The sequence below is a fragment of the Diceros bicornis genome, chromosome 10 (assembly GCF_020826845.1).
Source record: "Diceros bicornis minor isolate mBicDic1 chromosome 10, mDicBic1.mat.cur, whole genome shotgun sequence".
Taxonomy (NCBI): Eukaryota; Metazoa; Chordata; class Mammalia; order Perissodactyla; family Rhinocerotidae; genus Diceros; species Diceros bicornis.
Window position 1 is genome coordinate 77,746,346 of NC_080749.1, and position 18,328 is coordinate 77,764,673.

Sequence of the window (18,328 nt, forward strand, 5' to 3'; positions counted from 1 at the left end):
CTTTTTAGTACATCATTCAGTTCTCTTTATGGGATTGTTGCTCTGAAAACGGATTGGTGGGGTGACAGGAAGTCACTCCTTGGGTGTTGCTCCCACACCTCATTGTAGTCACAACTCCTGGGACAGACAGTAATCAGGCTGAGGCACATCTAAACAATGTGCTGATGTCTACATAAATGGCTCCACGACAGTATCACTAACATGACCGTGATGGAGAACGCACTGATGGCGTCACCTTACTAATGAGTGTGTTTCCTCTGAGTGGAAAATTCTGTATTATTTGAAAAGAGATTTTTTTCCCCTCACAAACTCTTTGACTTTTTATATTAACATCAGATGTCTTTCAAATACCTATATGGTGCTTTCGGTACTATATTTTGTTGTATTCATGTACAAAATAGTTTTTTACATGCTTTTTACCTTCGACTCGATGGAAAGAAAGAATAATTTAAAAAAATAGTACTGAGGGGCTGGCCCCGTGGCTTAGCGGTTAAGTGCGCGCGCTCCACTGCTGGCGGCCCGGGTTCGATCCGGGGTGCTCACCGACGCACCGCTTCTCCGGCCACGCTGAGGCCGCGTCCCACATACAGCAAGTAGAAGGATGTGCAGCTATGACATACAACTATCCTCTGGGGCTTTGGGGGAAAAAATAAATAAATAAAATTAAAAAAAAAAATAGTACTGAGGAACCCAAATCATAATGCGTCAAGGAATAAACTGTTGCTTTATAAAAATACTGGTATTTGTGTAATACTTTATATTTTGCAAAGTATTCACACATTTTCTTTTTTGAAAAAATTTTTTTTCTGATTGTAAAAATAATGCATACTCATTGAATTTGGAAGAGATACTGAAATGCATAAAAACTAATTAAAAGTCAGCTAAAATTTCATCACCCAGAGATTGTCATTGTTACTATCTGGTGCGTTTTCCTTGCAAATATGCATGTACATGTGGTTGTGAGTATGCGTGCATACACGTGTGTGTCTGTGTGTGTGTATGTTTAAACTAGCCTCGTGGTGGACCTAGGAAGTTTATACTAAACAATCAGTGTGACACACTAGTTAAAAGTGCTTTGGAATCAGGCACTTTGCCATTCCAGTCCTGGCTGTGCTACTTATGTAGTGACTGTAAATTGCTTAAAGTATCAAAAGTTCGGTTCCTACTTCTGTAAAATGGGGATAATAATAGCATGCATCTAGTAGGTTTATTGCAAGAATTAATAAGATAATGGATGTGGAGTACATAGCATGTTGCCTGGCTCATAGTAAATGCTCAGTAAATGTGAGCTATTATTGTTTTACAGGGTTTCTTGTCTGCTTTCCTCACTTAAATTCTAGGATAGCAATTTCCCTTGTCATAAAATATTATTTGAAAAAAATTTGGAATGACTGCATACATTTCAATATGAATATATCTTAATGTAATCATTTCCGTATGCTTAGACCATTTCCAGTGCTTTGCTGTCATAAAGAGCACCCCAGTTAATATCCTTTACATTATCTTTGTGCATAGACAACAGATTCAAAATGAATTACTAATGGTATTTTATGGAGAGGTGGAAAAAAACTAACAATTTCTTAGTGTCTACTAGTGTGCCAGGTTATATTCTAGGTTTTTTACGTAAAAATTCTCATTTAACTCTTCCACAACCCCTTTGAGGTAAATCTGCTACCCCCAGTTTCCAGATGAAAAAGCTCTGAGGGGAGATCAGCAGTTTGCCCAAGGTCACAAGAGTTAGTGGTGGTGGAGATGGTGTTCGAAGCCAGCTGTCTGATTTCAAAGCTTAAGCTTTTCCTCTCCGGCATGCAGTTCGTACCTATCTTTTTAAGGCTGGTGGAATGAATAGTTACCATTGTGCTTTTTAGAAAATGTCACTTGGTGCCACATAAAAGATAGGACACTTGGCTGGAATTCTTGGCTTCCTCAACATAGTACCTCTTGTGTGCGTATGTTCTTATATGTTTTGGAATCAAGCCTCATTAAAATAAGGTGTTAACTAAAGGAAATAAAACATTCATATGATTATTTGATGAAAGCAAACCTCAGGGAAGAGAACATTTATTTAGTCAATCATACAAAAGTCGTCTTTGTTTTAGTAGCGTGGACTGTGCCAGAATTACTTATCTCCCTAGGAATCAGAGTATTTCACGTAAGTCAGTATAGGAATTAAACAATAACAGCCAAAGTAATTGATGCTGTCAAAAGGCGTTGTAAGTTTTGTTACTTGTATATTAGGGATTGAAAGTTAAAATCTTTAGCCTTAGTGATAAGATGCTACATCAGGAAAGAGCTGTAATAATTGCTTTAAGCTGGGGGAGACATAAAGTATACTGGGATAAACCCCCAAAGAATTACTTGGTGAACTGACAGGTTGTCTTTAAAAAGTCAGCCATTTGGAACATTTATCTTGGCAGCTCTCAAATCTGACTTACAGCGTGTAGTGTGGCTTTCAATTTTGTAGGAAAAATGCATAATTAATGTGAAGATCAAGGTATAGGTATTGCCAGTCAGTACCTAACACAGTTTCTTAGAACAAAGGAACAATTGAAGTTGTCTTTTAATAGGATAATCCTGGTTTGTCATTTTGTAGGTTTCGGTTCTTAGTAAAAATGAAAGAAAAAAAAAAAACCCTAGTAGTAATATTTCATATTCAAGAAGTACTTTGTTGCAGAGTTTATAACCAACTATTGTCTAGTCAATAAAGCTCTCTTTGGTTTTTTTTTTTTTTTTTTTTTTTTTTTTAAAGATTTTATTTATTTATTTTTCCCCCCAAAGCCCCAGTAGATAGTTGTATGTCATAGCTGCACATCCTTGTAGTTGCTGTATGTGGGACACGGCCTCAGCATGGCCGGAGAAGCGGTGCGTCGGTGCGTGCCCGGGATCCGAACCCAGGTCGCCAGCAGTGGAGCGCACTCACTTAACCGCTAAGCCACGGGGCTGGCCCTCTCTTTGGTTTTTGATTGCTTGAATTTCTATAGCCCTTGAGCTTACACATTCTTGCCTTAGAATTGTTTCAGTTTTCCTTAAGTCACTTTAGTCCTTGCAAGGGAGAAACAGGGTCACTCAGAGCCCTATAACTAAGAAGGTTATGGGTCTTGACAGAACATGACCACAAACTTGGCCTATTGAGAGTATGTCCCCCATGGTTGTGTTGCAGGTGGGAAGGGCCCAAAAAGTTAAATTTGGGCTCTCCACACAACTAGTGAGTAGTTGGAAGTCTGAACAGAGAGCTCGATATGGCACCTGCAGATTGGACTCAAGATGTGGCACCAGTGCTCAGTAGCTGTCTAACCCTGGAGGTGCGGGCCAAGCGCTTCCCTGTCTCTGAGCCCTGGCTCCCGACCTCAGCTCTCCCATGAAGATAATGACTACTGCAGAGTCGAAGGTCATTTGGAGGATTAAATGTGCTGAGCAACCGCTTGGTTAACTCAGAATTGCTTTTATGATTAGTTTCTAAGTAATTAGTTTATGGCCACAAGTTATCCCTCTCAAGGAAGAGCTGATTTACCATTTAAAATATTTTCAAATGAATAATATGAATATTTGTAAAATACATATAAAAATACACCACTTCTGGGACTGACCTCATCACACCTTCTTAACTCTTTGCTTATACTTTATCCAGTAATAATGGGACAGGTCCTTTCTCTGCCCTGGAAACCCCTGGTGCCTCGCTTGGAATCTCTCAAAGCATGGACGCTCACTCCCACGGCATATTCCTTGATAAGGGGAGGAGGCCCTTGACATCAATAGGTGGTTCCTTTGAACACAATAAAGACCTTTATCAAAATAGGCATTTAGATATATTATGTTTATTCCAAAATAGAAGCAAAACTTGTGTATTTGATGTATTATTTTCGCTTACAGTGACAAAGCCTCAAAGAAAAAGACTATCAGGTAGAAAAATGTATTCCAAGGTTGCATTATAAACACATAGGAAACTCTTTGATTATTAAAGTAATCGTGTTGCTGGAGGGGAGAAGGGAAGAGAATAAGAAGTTAGGAATTTTGGCGCTGGTAGTAGTCCATGTGAGCTTTTCGACGTCTCTCTTGGTTTCCCCAGCCCTGGCCATGTCGCAAGGGTGCAGAAAGCGATCTTGAGTCTGGCACCAAGAGAGTAAATCCCACCCCTGGGGCTGCGCTTACTTCCTCTCCCCGGGCTGCTGTGGGCTCACCTCTCAGCCTTTTGTTGCCTCCAGACAGTCATGGTGGCCCTTTTTCTCAGTCCTTTGGAAGGACAAGATTTGTTCATTGGCCACCCTAGCTCGGCCTATTCTGTAGGACCTTTATGAAGGTGTTTCAGGCAATTACTGATTGAAAAGTCTCTGTGGCGTCCCCCCGGGACGGGAGTGAGTGAGCCAGGTGCTGGACGTTTCAGACAAGCCCTCGTGACCGCTTAGCAGTAGGGAGCCACTGGAAGGTCCCCGGAGCTCCAGACTCCTTGAGCATGCCAGCCGAGATGGCTAAACCTGCCAGCTATACAACTCTTGAATCAATTTCTAAATTTTATGTCTCCTTCTATGCAGGAAACTATTCTGAATTTCCCTCATTTGTTTTTGTATCACATTCCATTCAGCTCATTTCTTCATCAGCTCTGTCTTGAGCATCTGCCCTGTACCAGGCACTGTGAGAGGAACAAAGAGTAAGCAGACGCTGAAAAGGAGAGACCATTACATACCCAAGGTAGAAAGCAAGGTGTGTCTCCAGACCTGAGAGGAGGGAGAAGTTAAGTCTGTAATGATTTTTTTTTGCACTGTACTTTTTGCAGTAAATTGTACTACATAAAAATCTATACCAATATTCATTTATGTGGGAAATCCCATTATAATGAGAATTCCTGTTATTTGTGACTCGGGCAAGCATCATGAGAACACAATTCCAATATAACAGAGGACTTGGGACAGTCCCTTGGAGTGAGCTGAAATGGGATTTGACCTATATATCAAGCTTTTCATGGTTTTGATATTTTTCATTTCCACATGTCAACAAATACCTGACTTGATAGTAAAGCCAGGTAAATCAATATTTCTTGCTGTAGTCAAGATACAACAACATATATCCAAGGGCAACATATGCCCAACAGCCATAATTTGTTGAGTACGTATATTTTATCATAAACCTAACTGATTGAACTACCTTCAGATGAATACAATGAAAATATCAACATAGCTACCTTAAAAAAAAAAAGAAAAGCCAGAGAATCTATGATCTTGTCCCTCGCCCTTCATTTAACCAGTCCCGTTATTTATTTTGCTCACTTTAATCATAAGGAATGACAGTATGAAGAGGTCTTGATTGTGGTAGCTGTGGTTTCCGTCTCTCTGCGCTGGTGGGTCTGCTTTAACCCTTCTCCCAACTCCCGTCCCGACTGAGGATTTCTGAACACAGCAGCAGAGGAGCGGGTACAGGTGAACCCAAGAGTCTCAGACTGTAGGAAGCCAGTCGTTCTGATGGAAGGGAGAGTGGGGTAGAACCCTGTACTTTCTTTTTTTCTGAACTTTGAACTGTTAGAAGATTTCTGAAAGTTGTTTGTTAGAAACTCGCAATGTTTCTATAAACTAATGACCTGAAGCATCAACTTAGAAACACCAGCAAATTTATTTACTGTTATTAGAAAAGCCTAACTTCCCTTCCCTGTGTCCTATGGATAGAAGAGTGACTGTCATTTTGGGGGCTCCTACTCTGTGTTAAGCACTTTTAGTATCTCACCTCTCATAGTCAAAATGATGCTTTCAGGCAGATGTTTTTATTTCCATTTTATGAGTGACTTGGGCTGCTGAGTAACTTATCTGAGAGCACCAAGCTAGAAAGTGTATAAGCAGGGATTTGAACCTAAGTTTGTCTGATTCCAAAGCCTTTTCACTTTTTACATCAAGCGATTTACCATAATATATCATGAGATTGAAAAATGATCTTTTTCAAATTGTTAAAGTAATACATGCTGATTATAGAAAGTTTGGGAAGAAGAGAAAATTATAAAGAAAAAGGAAAAAATCACCCATAATTCTTCACCCCAGGGATAATTGCTGCTAAAATTTTAATTTTTTTCTTTCTAGGCTTAAGAAAGCCATAATTTTATACCCAAGAGAGTACTTCTCGTCAGAGTTGTCATCTTTGAAGTTTATGCACATACTCCAACTATGTTGCTGTTGCTTAAAACGTTTTTGGAATCCCTTTCCGAGCCAATTTAGAAACTGAATTCTCTATAGATTCCCATGCACAGGGTGCTTTGGCAGAGACATAACAAAAACGGTATATCTGTTACCTGAATACCTATCAAAATAATATGTTTTTATGTGTTTTACCATTTTGTGCCTTCTAAAATTATATGCTGCAAATATTTAACCATCCTGTAAAGAATACCATCATTGCCCTCTTTAAGAACCATAAACATCTTGTGCTGACTTCTCTTGTGGTAGGAGATGGACTTTACCAAAACACTACTTCCTCCCATGTCAAAGATTGATGGATATTTTGGGGTGTGTTTAAAAGTCTTTATTAAAAATTAAATCTATAAATGTTTAATATCTCATTTGACAACTCATGTTATTTATTACATTGTCAGTGCAACAGTGTTTGCCTTTTGTGGTACATAAAGAAAATCAGAAAACTGTTTTTGTCGAAAGTTTGAAAAGCATATTTTAAAATCAGTTTCTTTTTAATGGAAGTATTATACTCACTGAATTATTCCCCTCCAAGGAGTTTCTGTGAAAGCAAATATATCTAAGAGTGATGATCTGATCTTTAAATAAAGTCAGTAGCATCTTGTGTTGAAGTCAGTGTTTTTCAAAGCAGCAGGCATGCATGCGCACTCACACACACATACATAAAAGAAAAGATTGCTATCAAAATGGCCATTGGTATACTTTATTAAAGTCAAGACAGTCAAGTAGTTAAGTGCCTGCTGCCTTCTCATCTCTTTGGTTTATTACATATAACACTATTACTTTTAGAAAACAAACCTAACCCTCAACCCAAGCATCTCACTTATTGTCTGGTTTCTGCTGTATTTTCACAAATGTTTTTATCTGCTCCATCATCTTAGTGTGGCCCCGCCTCCGCCAGACTACTGGGGACCCTGGGACACGGGGACCCTGGATCTTGGATTGGTGCAGAATTCTTTGGGGCCACTCCCAGGGTTCAGATTGGGGCAGACCGGGCATGCACAGTTGTCTTAAGGGCTGCACTCTTCCCTGGTCTTCTGATTGCCAAAATTTCTTGCCATACAACTTCATCATGCTCACAGAACTAGTTACAAAGTGTGGGCCACGTCTTGTGTTGATATCCTGGCCACTATTCATGGTGCGTGGCGCCGTGTTCAGTCAATGTTTGTTAGATAAATGAAGGCTTATAATATATTCTCTCAAAAATGGACTGTTGGGGGAAAGGTTAGTCTGATTGAAAGGGAGAAGAGAATTGCAGATTAGAATCTCAAGGCTTAAGAGCCTCTAGGTCAGTCCTCTCATTTAAAGATAAAACCCAGAGAGTCAGCTGACTTGGAGAAGTTCACCCAGAGAGTTGATGCTGAGCCAGGCACCGCATCCAGTATCCTGAGGTCCTGTCTTGTCCTTTCCAGAGCTCACTCCTTGTTGTCATTCCCCGGATGTTTCATGGAGCTTGAGCTGACTTTGCGGGATCAGTGACCCGAGCATTTGAAGCCCCACACAGTGCTTAACAGAGCATTGGATGCACAGGGATTCTCAAGGAACACTTGAAGCAGTTGTTGACTTACTGAGTGATTGGTCGGTTGGCTTATGACCCTGGCCCCTGTCTCTCTGCCTTAGTGGTTACTAGCTGAATGGCAAGTTCCCTGGGGTTGTGTGGATATTATAGGCTATCTCTTAGAGAGGAGAATATTACAGCAACAATAATAACAATAGTTACCATGTGTGATAAATTAAGCAGGACGTCATTGTGATTTAGAGTCCAGGCTCCAGTGCCAGATGGTCACAGTTAGAATCCCAGATCCACCACTTATCTCATATATTTTTATGAGACAGGTGATTTGACCTTTCAGTGCCTCGTTTTCAATATCTGCAAAATGCCAGTGGTAATAGTGCCCACCTCAGAGTATTGAAGAGTTAGCCCATTTGGAGCCCTAGAGCAATGCCTCACTATTTCTAAGCGAGCAATAAATGTTAGCTATTGTTGTTATTAAAATATTACTCTTTTTTTTTTTTTCTGGTGAGGAAGATTAGCCCTCAGCTAACATCTGTTGCCAATCCTCCTCTTTTTGCTGAGGAGGATTGGCTCTGAACTAATATCTATGCCTGTCTCCTCTACTTTATATGTGGGACACCTGCCACAGCATGGCTTGATAAGTGGTGCATAGGTCCACACCCGGGATCTGAACCTGCAAACCCTGAGCCGCCAAAGTGGAGCGCACGAGCTTAACCACTACACCACTAGGCTGGCCCCCTAAAATATTACTCTTGTGTGCTAAATTCATTGCATGAATTGTGTTATCCTGTCTTCTCAAGACTGGATAGTGAGGAAGGTACTATTAATATCCCGCATTTTACAGTTGAGTAAACTGAGGCACAGAGAGGTTCTCTACCTACACAGCTATTAAGTCACAGGTAAGGCCCGATTCCACGTCTGCCTGACTCCAGATCCTGTGCTTGGGTGTGGATGTGATGATGAAATTGTGGTGTGGCTGCTAAATGTGAGATCTGACCTCCCAAATTTCCTTTTTCCCTAGAGCGCTCCAGAACCCAGGCTGCTTTCAGGAATATCTCCGTGGATTCCCAGGTAGGTAGAGATGGTCCTTCCCTTCCCCATATCCTCCTCCTGTGCACATGGCCAGCTGGGCCTGCACCTGCCGCTGACTCCAGGAGGCCTGGTCACAGCCTTTCTCAGCCTCTCGGGGTGGCAACCCCTGAGTCCTTGTTTATAGGTGTGTAGACTGAAGTCACTCATGATGGGGCGGGGGAGGGGCAGTGGGCCTGGGCGCTCCTCCCCCATCTACATCCCCTTCTCCACCTGCATCAGCATTTCTACGGATTTCTTTAGAGTAGTTTCATGCATGGAAAATACTTCAAAGTATCAAAAGAAAAGTCTTTTGTAGATGCCCTTGAGATGTAGAAAGGGATCGTGGTGAAGAGCGGCGGGCCTTCCCACCCCACAGTGGTTCCCATGTTTGCTCTTGTTGCTGTTGTTGAAGAACTTGCTCCAATGAATCCAGAAGTCTGGCTTGCAACCTTCGGTGCTCACTCAGCCTTGAGTGGGAGTGAAAGGACACAGGCTTTTGAGCCAGACAGCCTGGCTTTGCACCCTGCTTCTGCTGCCTAGTAATTGTGCGGTCTTTGCACGCCGCCTGCTTCTCTGATCCCCGGCTTCCTCCTCTCTGAGATGGGGAGAATTATACCCATCTTGCAGAGTTGTTGTGATGTGTATAGCTCACGTGTGTTGAGTGAACTATACAAGATTGGCATTCAGTTACATGCTGATTATTATTGTCATCAGTTATTGCATTTGAATGGGTTCTTCAAAAGTATTTGCTGGACAGGAAGCGTGTTGTTATTTTTGGTTCATCACACTTCCTCTGAAATATTTTTATTTCTTCCCCCAGCAATCTTGCTTATTTAAATTAATTTGCTTAGAAAGCCATATATTCGTTGTAAAAAGATCATCTCTGGTTCAGACCCTGTCAAATTATTGTAAATTCCAAATTGAGGTAGTCCAAATTAATGAGGTCTCATTGCACCTGGATATTTCCATGAATGTTTGATCTGAACTTGATTCTTTTTCCATAACCCTGAAACTTTAGTAGTGAGACAACTGTAACTTTTTGAAAAGAGCCAATAACACTGGTGGCAGTTGGTTGTTTTCCATGAATGGAATAGAATATTTTACTTCCTCATATCTGAAATCTGAATCACCATGAAAATACTTTCTTTATAGGTGTTCAAAGAGAATTATTATGGAAAGTACTGGTTGATTCTCTCTCTCTCTCTCTCTCTCTCTGTGTCACACACACACTGCTTAGTTTTTCTTTCCATTAGGCCACTGAAGAGTTACTATGTAAATTCTGGCAGCTTTCTCCCCATCAGACAAGCAAGGGCAAAATCAATTCCTGTTTTCTTGAAATGTACCAAATAATCAGAAACTCTGTTTATTCTGCTGGAAGGCAACGAACAGCTTGATGGAAAGATGTACCAATTTGAAAACAATTCTGATCATATTTCTGTCAGGAGAATGAGATGCCTCCAGCTGTCTGTCACTAATCATATTAGAGGTGGAAAGCAGGAATGTTTGGCCTGCAAAAGATTCCTCTAATCGCATGTTGGAACACGACTTTTACTGGCTGCTTATCCCAGAATGGTGACATTGAACGTACATTCTGTAACTCATCTTGCCAGTTGGTAGTAGTCTCAAACATATGTCACGTGAGCACACTTAAGGAATTTTCTAATTACAGTTCAAAGGCTTTCTTTTATCTTGCTATGCTCGTTCTACAGACATCACTGATTGAAATGATTTCTCCCTCAGCATAATCCTGTTGCCAGCAGTTGCAAAAGAGTAGGGAGATGGCAAATGAAACTCACAATAACTGAAGAGGTGTCCGAATTCAATTAGGAAGAGGCCTCTCCCATGTGGATGCCTAAGCCATATAAACCCGTTTTAATTGTGAGCTGTGGTACTTATCTGCCGTGTTTATTTTGGATGCACGTGCCAAAGCTGGATTTAGACCAGAACTCCAGATCTTCGAGCCCTAATGACTAATTTGGGTATCCATTGAATCCCTTAATTCATTTCTTAATTAGTTCTCCCAGAATTAGAGTTGCTTGGTTACAACCACTTTCACAAAATTTTCATAAATCAAAACAAATGTACATAGATTCCCCTATGGTTCACACATTTTGCCCTAGTCTTAAAGAACTATTCTTATTGTTATCAAAATAATAAAAACAATGCCAACAACAAAACTAACATGTTGCCAGGCAGCATAGTAGAGTATGGACGGAGGCACCAGGAAGCTTGGTTTCAATTTCCAGCTCCACTACTTACAGCCATGGGACCTTGGTCAGGTTACCTTCCCTCTCTGTGCCTCGGTTTCCTTTGGTAAAATGGGAATAATAATAGTACCTGTCACATAGGGTTGTTTTGAGGATTAAAACAGCATTGTATATAAGAACTGATATGCAGAAAGTGCCTGGCACTATAATAAATGTTATTATGTTTATTATCAATAAGACAGTGGGAGACCAATGAGCAGGTTTTGCTGGTGTCACAATATGTCATCGAAGTATGTCCCATTTATGCAGTCCATTTGGAGATTACTCATGATGGTAAAGAAATGCTGGAGACTCCGGAGTTGGAATTGGTCTCTGTTATTTGTATTTGTACTCCTCAGTTGGGTTATAGGATTAACATTTTTGGTTTCCATGCTTGATCAATGTGAGTGTTAACTTGAAAACTTTTGGTGAAAAATTTCTTTAAAATTTGAATGAACATTTTGTTCTCCCAGTAGACACAATATTGACCTTCATTAAAAGGAAAAATGTGATTATATGTAAAAAGTATATATGTGGGGGGGGAGAATTTGGGAGGAATTGGTATTGGAAATTTTCAAACTGTTTTTTAACAGAGTTAAATGCATTTAATATCATGGTTCAAATTTAATGAGTGTGCAGGAGTGCAAGTCTAGGGAAAGATAAATCTAGTCATTTAATGAGCTTTCCTCATGGCTACATAAGAGTTAGTTAATATTAAAAGTGATTGCCAAGCAATACACTAGAATTACCTTCCCTTAGGTTTTTTAAAAAGTTAAGTTAAATAGTACCCAGCAGTTCCACTCACGTGTGTGTGTATGTGTGTGTATTCTAGAGAAATATATACTCGTGCATCCAGAGACCGCTGTAAAATGTTCTTAGCAGCATTGTTTGTATTAATTTCAAATTAGAAATGTCCAAAATATCTATCACTAGTAGAGTGGATGAATAAATTGTGGTGTAATCATAAGATTGAATACTATACAGCAATGAAAAAAGAATAAACTAGAGCTACACACAATAACACAGATGTATCTCACAGATATAACGTTGAAAGAAAGAGGATACAAAATAATACATAGCACTCTTCCATTTATATAAAGTGTGAAAACAGACAAAAGTAAACTCTTTTGCTAAGGGCTACACGCATAAGTGGCTAATACTATAAAGAAAAGCCAGGCATTTATTACTGAAAGAATCTGGAAGTAACACTGGGGAAGAGAAGGGACCTGGAGGGCTTCTGGGAGTGCTGGCAATGTTCTGTTTTTTGACTGGGCTGGTAGTTACATGGGTAATAGCCAATGTATTACATGAAACATTAATGTTTTATGTGCTTTTCTGGTTGTGGGTTATATAGATCATAATTTAAAAAGTTTTTTAAAATGCAAAATAACTGTCTTTTTGACCTGGGTTGGTTTGTCCTTTTAGTTTTGTCCTGCATAGTTTTAGGCCTGGAGGTTCCTGTGATTCTAAGTGGCTCTAGAAGTAAACTGCTGCCTGGCTGTGTGGTACAGTGGCCTCCAAAGTGGGATGTGGACCCCATGGAGCTCTGGAGAGGATTCATTTGGGTGGGAAAGAAATTGATTAGAACTTGGATTTGCTTTCATTTTATTATCATGCAACATTATGATAACTGGTGGTGATTGTGTTGACACTGGCATCGTCCCTGGGTCCGCATGTCAGGTGGCTGGGTATCACCTGGAGGGAGGGAGGTGAAGCCTCCCCTTCACAGTGGCTTCCCCACTGGTTCATCAACTTTGGCTATTTTGGGAAATATATCATGCCTGGTTAACTGGATTTACAAACTCTATATTTTAGTTTCAACAAACCCTCACAAACTAACAGAATCTTAAAAAGATTCTGCAGAGAATTCCCATAAATGGAAGATCATTTTAATATTGTAGGCAACAAGAAAATGGCAAGGTTTAGCATGAACTCTTTGTCAGTCACATCATGAGGTACTGACAATGACTATCGAATCAGATCTGGCAAGAAGCTGGACCTCAAAATGCTAAATTATCTGAAAGACATATGGATTATATCCACTGCAGTTAATCAATCATGAACTTCACCCCACATTTGCCTTGAGATAATCATTTTTAGCAAAACATTACATCAAGTCTGCCATTCCCTTTTTCTATTTTGTTCATGTTTCATAAGGTATATAACATGTTAATATAATAATATATGTATATGAATTATAAACAAACAGCCAAACGTATTTGGGGATACATGTTCAAAACATGTAAAATGAAAACAGCTTGGACATCACGGCCATGTAGTTCAAAGCCTGCTCCCTGCTAATAGCTAAAATGGGTAGAAGAAGGTAAACTTGCTACCCATATCAAAAGGAGGCACCTCTTGGGCCTAATTTCTTTTTATTAGTAAGTATCAACACTAAGGCAATAGCTTATATATTTTACTTTATTAAAACTTTTCCCAAGCCCCTGGGTTGGAGTTGGTGTAGGAGAAAATGAAAAGATAGACAGATAGATAGATAGATAGATAGACAGACAGACAGATAGACAGACTGACTCAGAATAGCTCTGTTATTCTCTTTTGTTTATATTCCGTGTACGATTCCCTTTAACTAAGGATTTTGTATGTTAAAAAAAGAAAAGAAAAGTTGAATACCATCCCAAGGCAGGAGGAGTAATAGAAGGTGCTAAGTGGCATATGCATCATGGCTTGTAGTGGGAAGGACGCTTGACCAGCAGTCAGTGGACCTGCCTTCTAAGCCTGGTTCTGCTCCTTGCCAGTGGCCAGGCCACAGCACACAGGCAGGGCTGTGAGCTGCCATTGCTTCTTCTCTATCATCACGGTGATAAGAACAACCCTTCCCTGGCCTTACAGTGATCACATGTGAGAACATCTGTAAAACATAGTTTCCTACCAACATAAGGAATTATGATCCCATCCCTTATACTTCTCCTTTAACAAGATGTAATTTTTTATTAAAGTGCTGATGTCTTTAACCTACAAGGTTCTTTTGATTATAAGCTACAGAAACTAACTGACTAGCTTAAACCAAAAAATAATTATTTTTAAGTTTTTTTAGGAAGGGTCCTGGGGTGTCTCACAGAGTTGAAGCAAGGATGGAACCATCAAACTGCATGAGGGGCCGCAACCAGAGAGGCTCTTGGGGTCTCAGCAGAGGATTTTGTGGCCCTCTTCTCTAAGATACCACTGTTAATGTGATCCAGCGCTGATGACTGCCACCCTCTGGGTTCACGGTTCCAAGTCTGAGGTCCCTAGAAGAGAGAATCTAATTGGCCCAATTTAGGTAGCCTGACCACCTTTTGACCACCGAGGCTCAAGTGAGGGGACATAGTCACATAGTATGGACAAGATTCCTGGGAGCTCCAGCCCCACATATCTGGGCCATCTCAGAAAATCAGGGATCCCTTTGAGCCTTTATCTACCACTGGTATTAATGTTGCAATAGTTGCTAATGACTCAACGTTCTTTAAGGAATTTTAATAAAAAGAACCAAAGAACTAGAAACACAGAAATATATATGAGTGTTTTCTTCAATAAATGTCAACGCACCTAATCGAGCCTGGACTTCTCACATTCTTCTTTAGGTGGACACTGGACTTGAAGTCACTCTCATTAGATGCTGAAAATTCTCTGTAGGTCCCAAGGGGTGTCCTTCCACTTAGGCTGCTTCTTTAAGGTTTCGCTCCACTTCTGCCTTTAGCTACTGCTTTACCTCTTGTTAGAAAGAAGGCATTAAATCAATGGAGCATTCCTAATGCTGATGCTCTTCACTCCCTTCACTGACAGCCTGACGCCTTTATGCCAAGGTAAAAAGAAGAGTCTGCTTACCATAGGCAGGTCATCATACTGCTCCACAGCCATTCCTAAACAGATGTGTATAGCTGTTCCTCACACCAGACGGATATTTGATACGTAGCATTTGTCCCCCCAGGGCTCAAGCAATTACTTGTAATATTTCAAGAATGGAAATGATGAAAATGTTTATATGCCTGAAAAATTGATGCATATCTTCCAAAACAAGTTAAACATTGCTTTCAAATATTGCCCTGACAAGCCCTAGAGTATTGTCACCTTTGGATCATTCACTATGAAGCTATAAAGAGTGCCAAAATGCCTTGTTTTTAAGCACATATACTGAATTTTAATAACTGAAATTTTATACTGTTAATACAGTATAAAAAAAAGCACATATACTGAAATAACTGAATTTTATACTGTTAATACACAGTGAAATTTTCTTTCTGTAAAAAGAAAATTCTTTTCTTAGAGAGTGCACCACTAAAGAAAGAGAGATGGTAATAACAATCATTATTTTACTTAGCCTCCATTTTCCAAAGTGCTGAGTTACAACGTAATCTATAGTTCATACTTTTTAACCAACTCGCAATACATTGCCCACCCAGTGCCTCACACTGGTTGCAAGGATGATTTCTTATTTGTCCGATTTTAAGTGCCGACCCATGAAATGTTAAAGTTGTATTGGCAGCTGTTGTCTGAAGGTTTGCAGGTGTCCTGACTAATGCTTTGAAAGACAAGCATTAGCAATAAATCGCAGCTTACATAATTTTTCAATAAAGTAATGGAAAGGATTTTGCATTCTGGGTCCTCTAGGCTTCGGTATTTGGAAGTTACTTACATGGGAAATTAAAGTAAAGGGGTGAAACGTTCTCAGGCTTTACCCCTTGCACTTTGGGCAGCTGTAGTCAATAGCAAAAGCTTCTTGGTAGCTTTGTTCTCCTAACCCTGAGATCTCTTGGCTCTGGGAACTGACAAGGTGCCAAGTATAGGCCTAATTGCATTCCTCGTTCCTGAGAAAAAAATCTCAAAGGAATTTTTCTTTTCTTTCAAAGGAGTACCTTGAACATTAACATTTGCTGGAATAGCAAAATTGTTTATAAGACTTCTGCAAAGTTTTCTGGAAAGAGAGCTTGAAGAGGGCTCTGGCAGCCAAGTCAATTAAGAGGTATGTGTTGCTTACCTAAAGCAACAAAGAGTGAGGGAGATGAAATCAAAGTAGGGGATATCTGGCTTGGTCCTCTACGAGCTTGCTCTCTGATTAACGAGCTGATGTCCTCTTTGAGCTGATGTGATCTGCTCAAAGACTTAGCAAGATAGTACATGATATATTCAGCTAGCCCCATAACAGACCACTGACTATCTGAGTGTGAGCTCTGTTCACCAGTATTCCCAGTGCTGTGCCCTTCTCCTGGTACATAAGAGATGTTCAATTAGTATTTGTTGAGAGCAGGAATATGTTCAGGCGGGTCTTTCTGTGATGTATATATTAGTGAATTTTATACTGGGCCAGATGTACTCTGGGCCAGATTGGCTCTGATCAAGGAATCAGTAACCAACCTTAGTAGATTGGGATCTTGCAATACATGGAGCTAATATTCTAGTAGAGGAGCCAGACAATGAAGAAACAAGGAACCAAGTGAATAAATACAATAATTATAGCTAGCAATCAGGGCTACAAAAGGCCTACCAAGAGTGGTGCTGGTATGGAGACGAAGGGCTTGGAGAAACCAAAACCTGGAGCAACCTGAAAACTCAGTGGTAGAAAAGGTATTGATACACCTCCAGGTTTAATTACTCCAGAAGTTAGCATATTCAATGAAAAGGTTCAGCTTATCACAGCTTTTCTTAATGCAAATAGGTTTTCAGAATTCTGACCATACCGACAGTACCAGTTTCTCTTTTATGGAATTTTGCTTTCAACACCGCAGTTGGTTTGCACCTAGTGCCAAGGCCAAGGGGTAGCTCTCTGCTTCAATTCCCTTCTCCAAGCTGCAGCTTCTCTCCCAAAGCCAGGCAGCTGTTTCCCAAATGGACACTGTCGGTCCCATAGAAAAACAGATGACCAAAACAGGGTAGATCAGCACAAAGTTATCGTCAAAGCTGAAAGAACCTCAAAACGATTGCTCGATTGCTCGATTGCTCGTCTGACTATGGGTCAGCAGTGTTATCTTTATCTCAAGGACAGACGTTTAATCAAGATTTGGGTACAAAGTACACATCACCCTCCAGGCATGCTGAACCATGTCAACAGGAAAACTGTTCCTTAAGGTTTACAATTTCCCCTTTTTCCTAAATTAAAAAATGCTAATGTGAACTCTTGACTCTCCACAACACGTTATTATTGCATATAGGGCAAAGAGTAAATAAGACACTTGCCTAATGACATAATGGTTCAATTGAACTCAGCAAGCTGGAGGTAATTTTAGCATGTTTTCCTTTTTCCATGCTTCTTTATGAAAATAGGCCACAATCATTTTTATTCCACCATTCTTCATAGCCTTATAGCATGCTTCCTGTTTATGCTATTAAGAGCTGTTTTTAAAGACCCTTGAGGGATATATTTTAATACATTCTTTTTAAAAATAATTATTCATCTATGGTACCCCCTTAGAATGTGTGAGGACTTAGAAATATAGAAACTTCTTAATGAGATATGCTTAATGATCTATGCAGAGTATTGCAATGTTTACACCTAGTTCCTTTAATGTAAATTATTCTGGAAAAGTAGTAGATATTGTAGAATCGATTCAGTACCTAAAACCTGCTATTTGCCTTTTATGTATAGTATTTATAGATAAAATTCTATGACTAGTATATATAGATTTAAAAATGTTTGCAGTAACATACAGTCAATTCTTAGGGACTCATATAATAAGAACTTGTCTTGTTGGAGCATGAAAAACATCCATGTGGGATAGAAGATGGCTTTTATAAAAATTCTTTATAGACTTTAAAGTGCTATACAAATATAATTGTTGTTATTTTGACATTTGTGACATGCAGAACTTCTGGGCTGAACAACAGTCCGTAACTTTGTGTTTTAATGCTGAATATGTTCCTGTTTCAAGTGAGATTTCCTTTTTCACATGTAAGTCTTGTGTCAGAAACGCTGAGTTTCTTAATTGGGTTCCTTCACACTGCACTTGACTTTTGAACCCTCCAGTCCACACTTCGCCAGTAGAGGCACGCTTCACGTGATGCTTTAGGAGTGTAATTTCCAGGAAAGAACTTGACCCACATCACATGGATCTATAGATGCTGGCTAAGAGCCCCACTGTGGCCATCCCCAGCTCCTCACATGCACTGCACCAGGACTGAGAAATCACGCATTCCTGGTCTTACATGGCCTCTGTCATGGTCCTCTGACATACCTCCTTTTCCAGAACTTCTCTGCCCTGACTGTCTCTTTGCTGCTGTGGTGTCTTCTGCAGGCTGGTCCTTCTCTGGTAGTTATTCCAGCCACTTGCATTTTTTTTCTGCCAACCCCGTGTCCTGGTCGGTCTCTCTGTGCCTTCCTGTCCTCCCAACACCAC

The 18,328-nt window shown here is 40.1% G+C and overlaps 1 protein-coding gene across 5 annotated transcripts in view; it reads left to right on the forward strand.

The window, feature by feature from the left end:
- SPATS2L (spermatogenesis associated serine rich 2 like) overlaps window positions 1-18,328 on the forward strand; it is a 166,999-nt gene that overhangs the window by 14,152 nt on the left and 134,519 nt on the right. For all 5 annotated transcript variants that reach the window (XM_058549526.1, XM_058549530.1, XM_058549531.1 and 2 more), the window contains exon 2: window positions 8,705-8,754. In XM_058549526.1, the coding sequence (XP_058405509.1) occupies window positions 8,705-8,754 (50 nt within the window). The remainder of the gene's footprint in view (window positions 1-8,704; window positions 8,755-18,328) is intronic.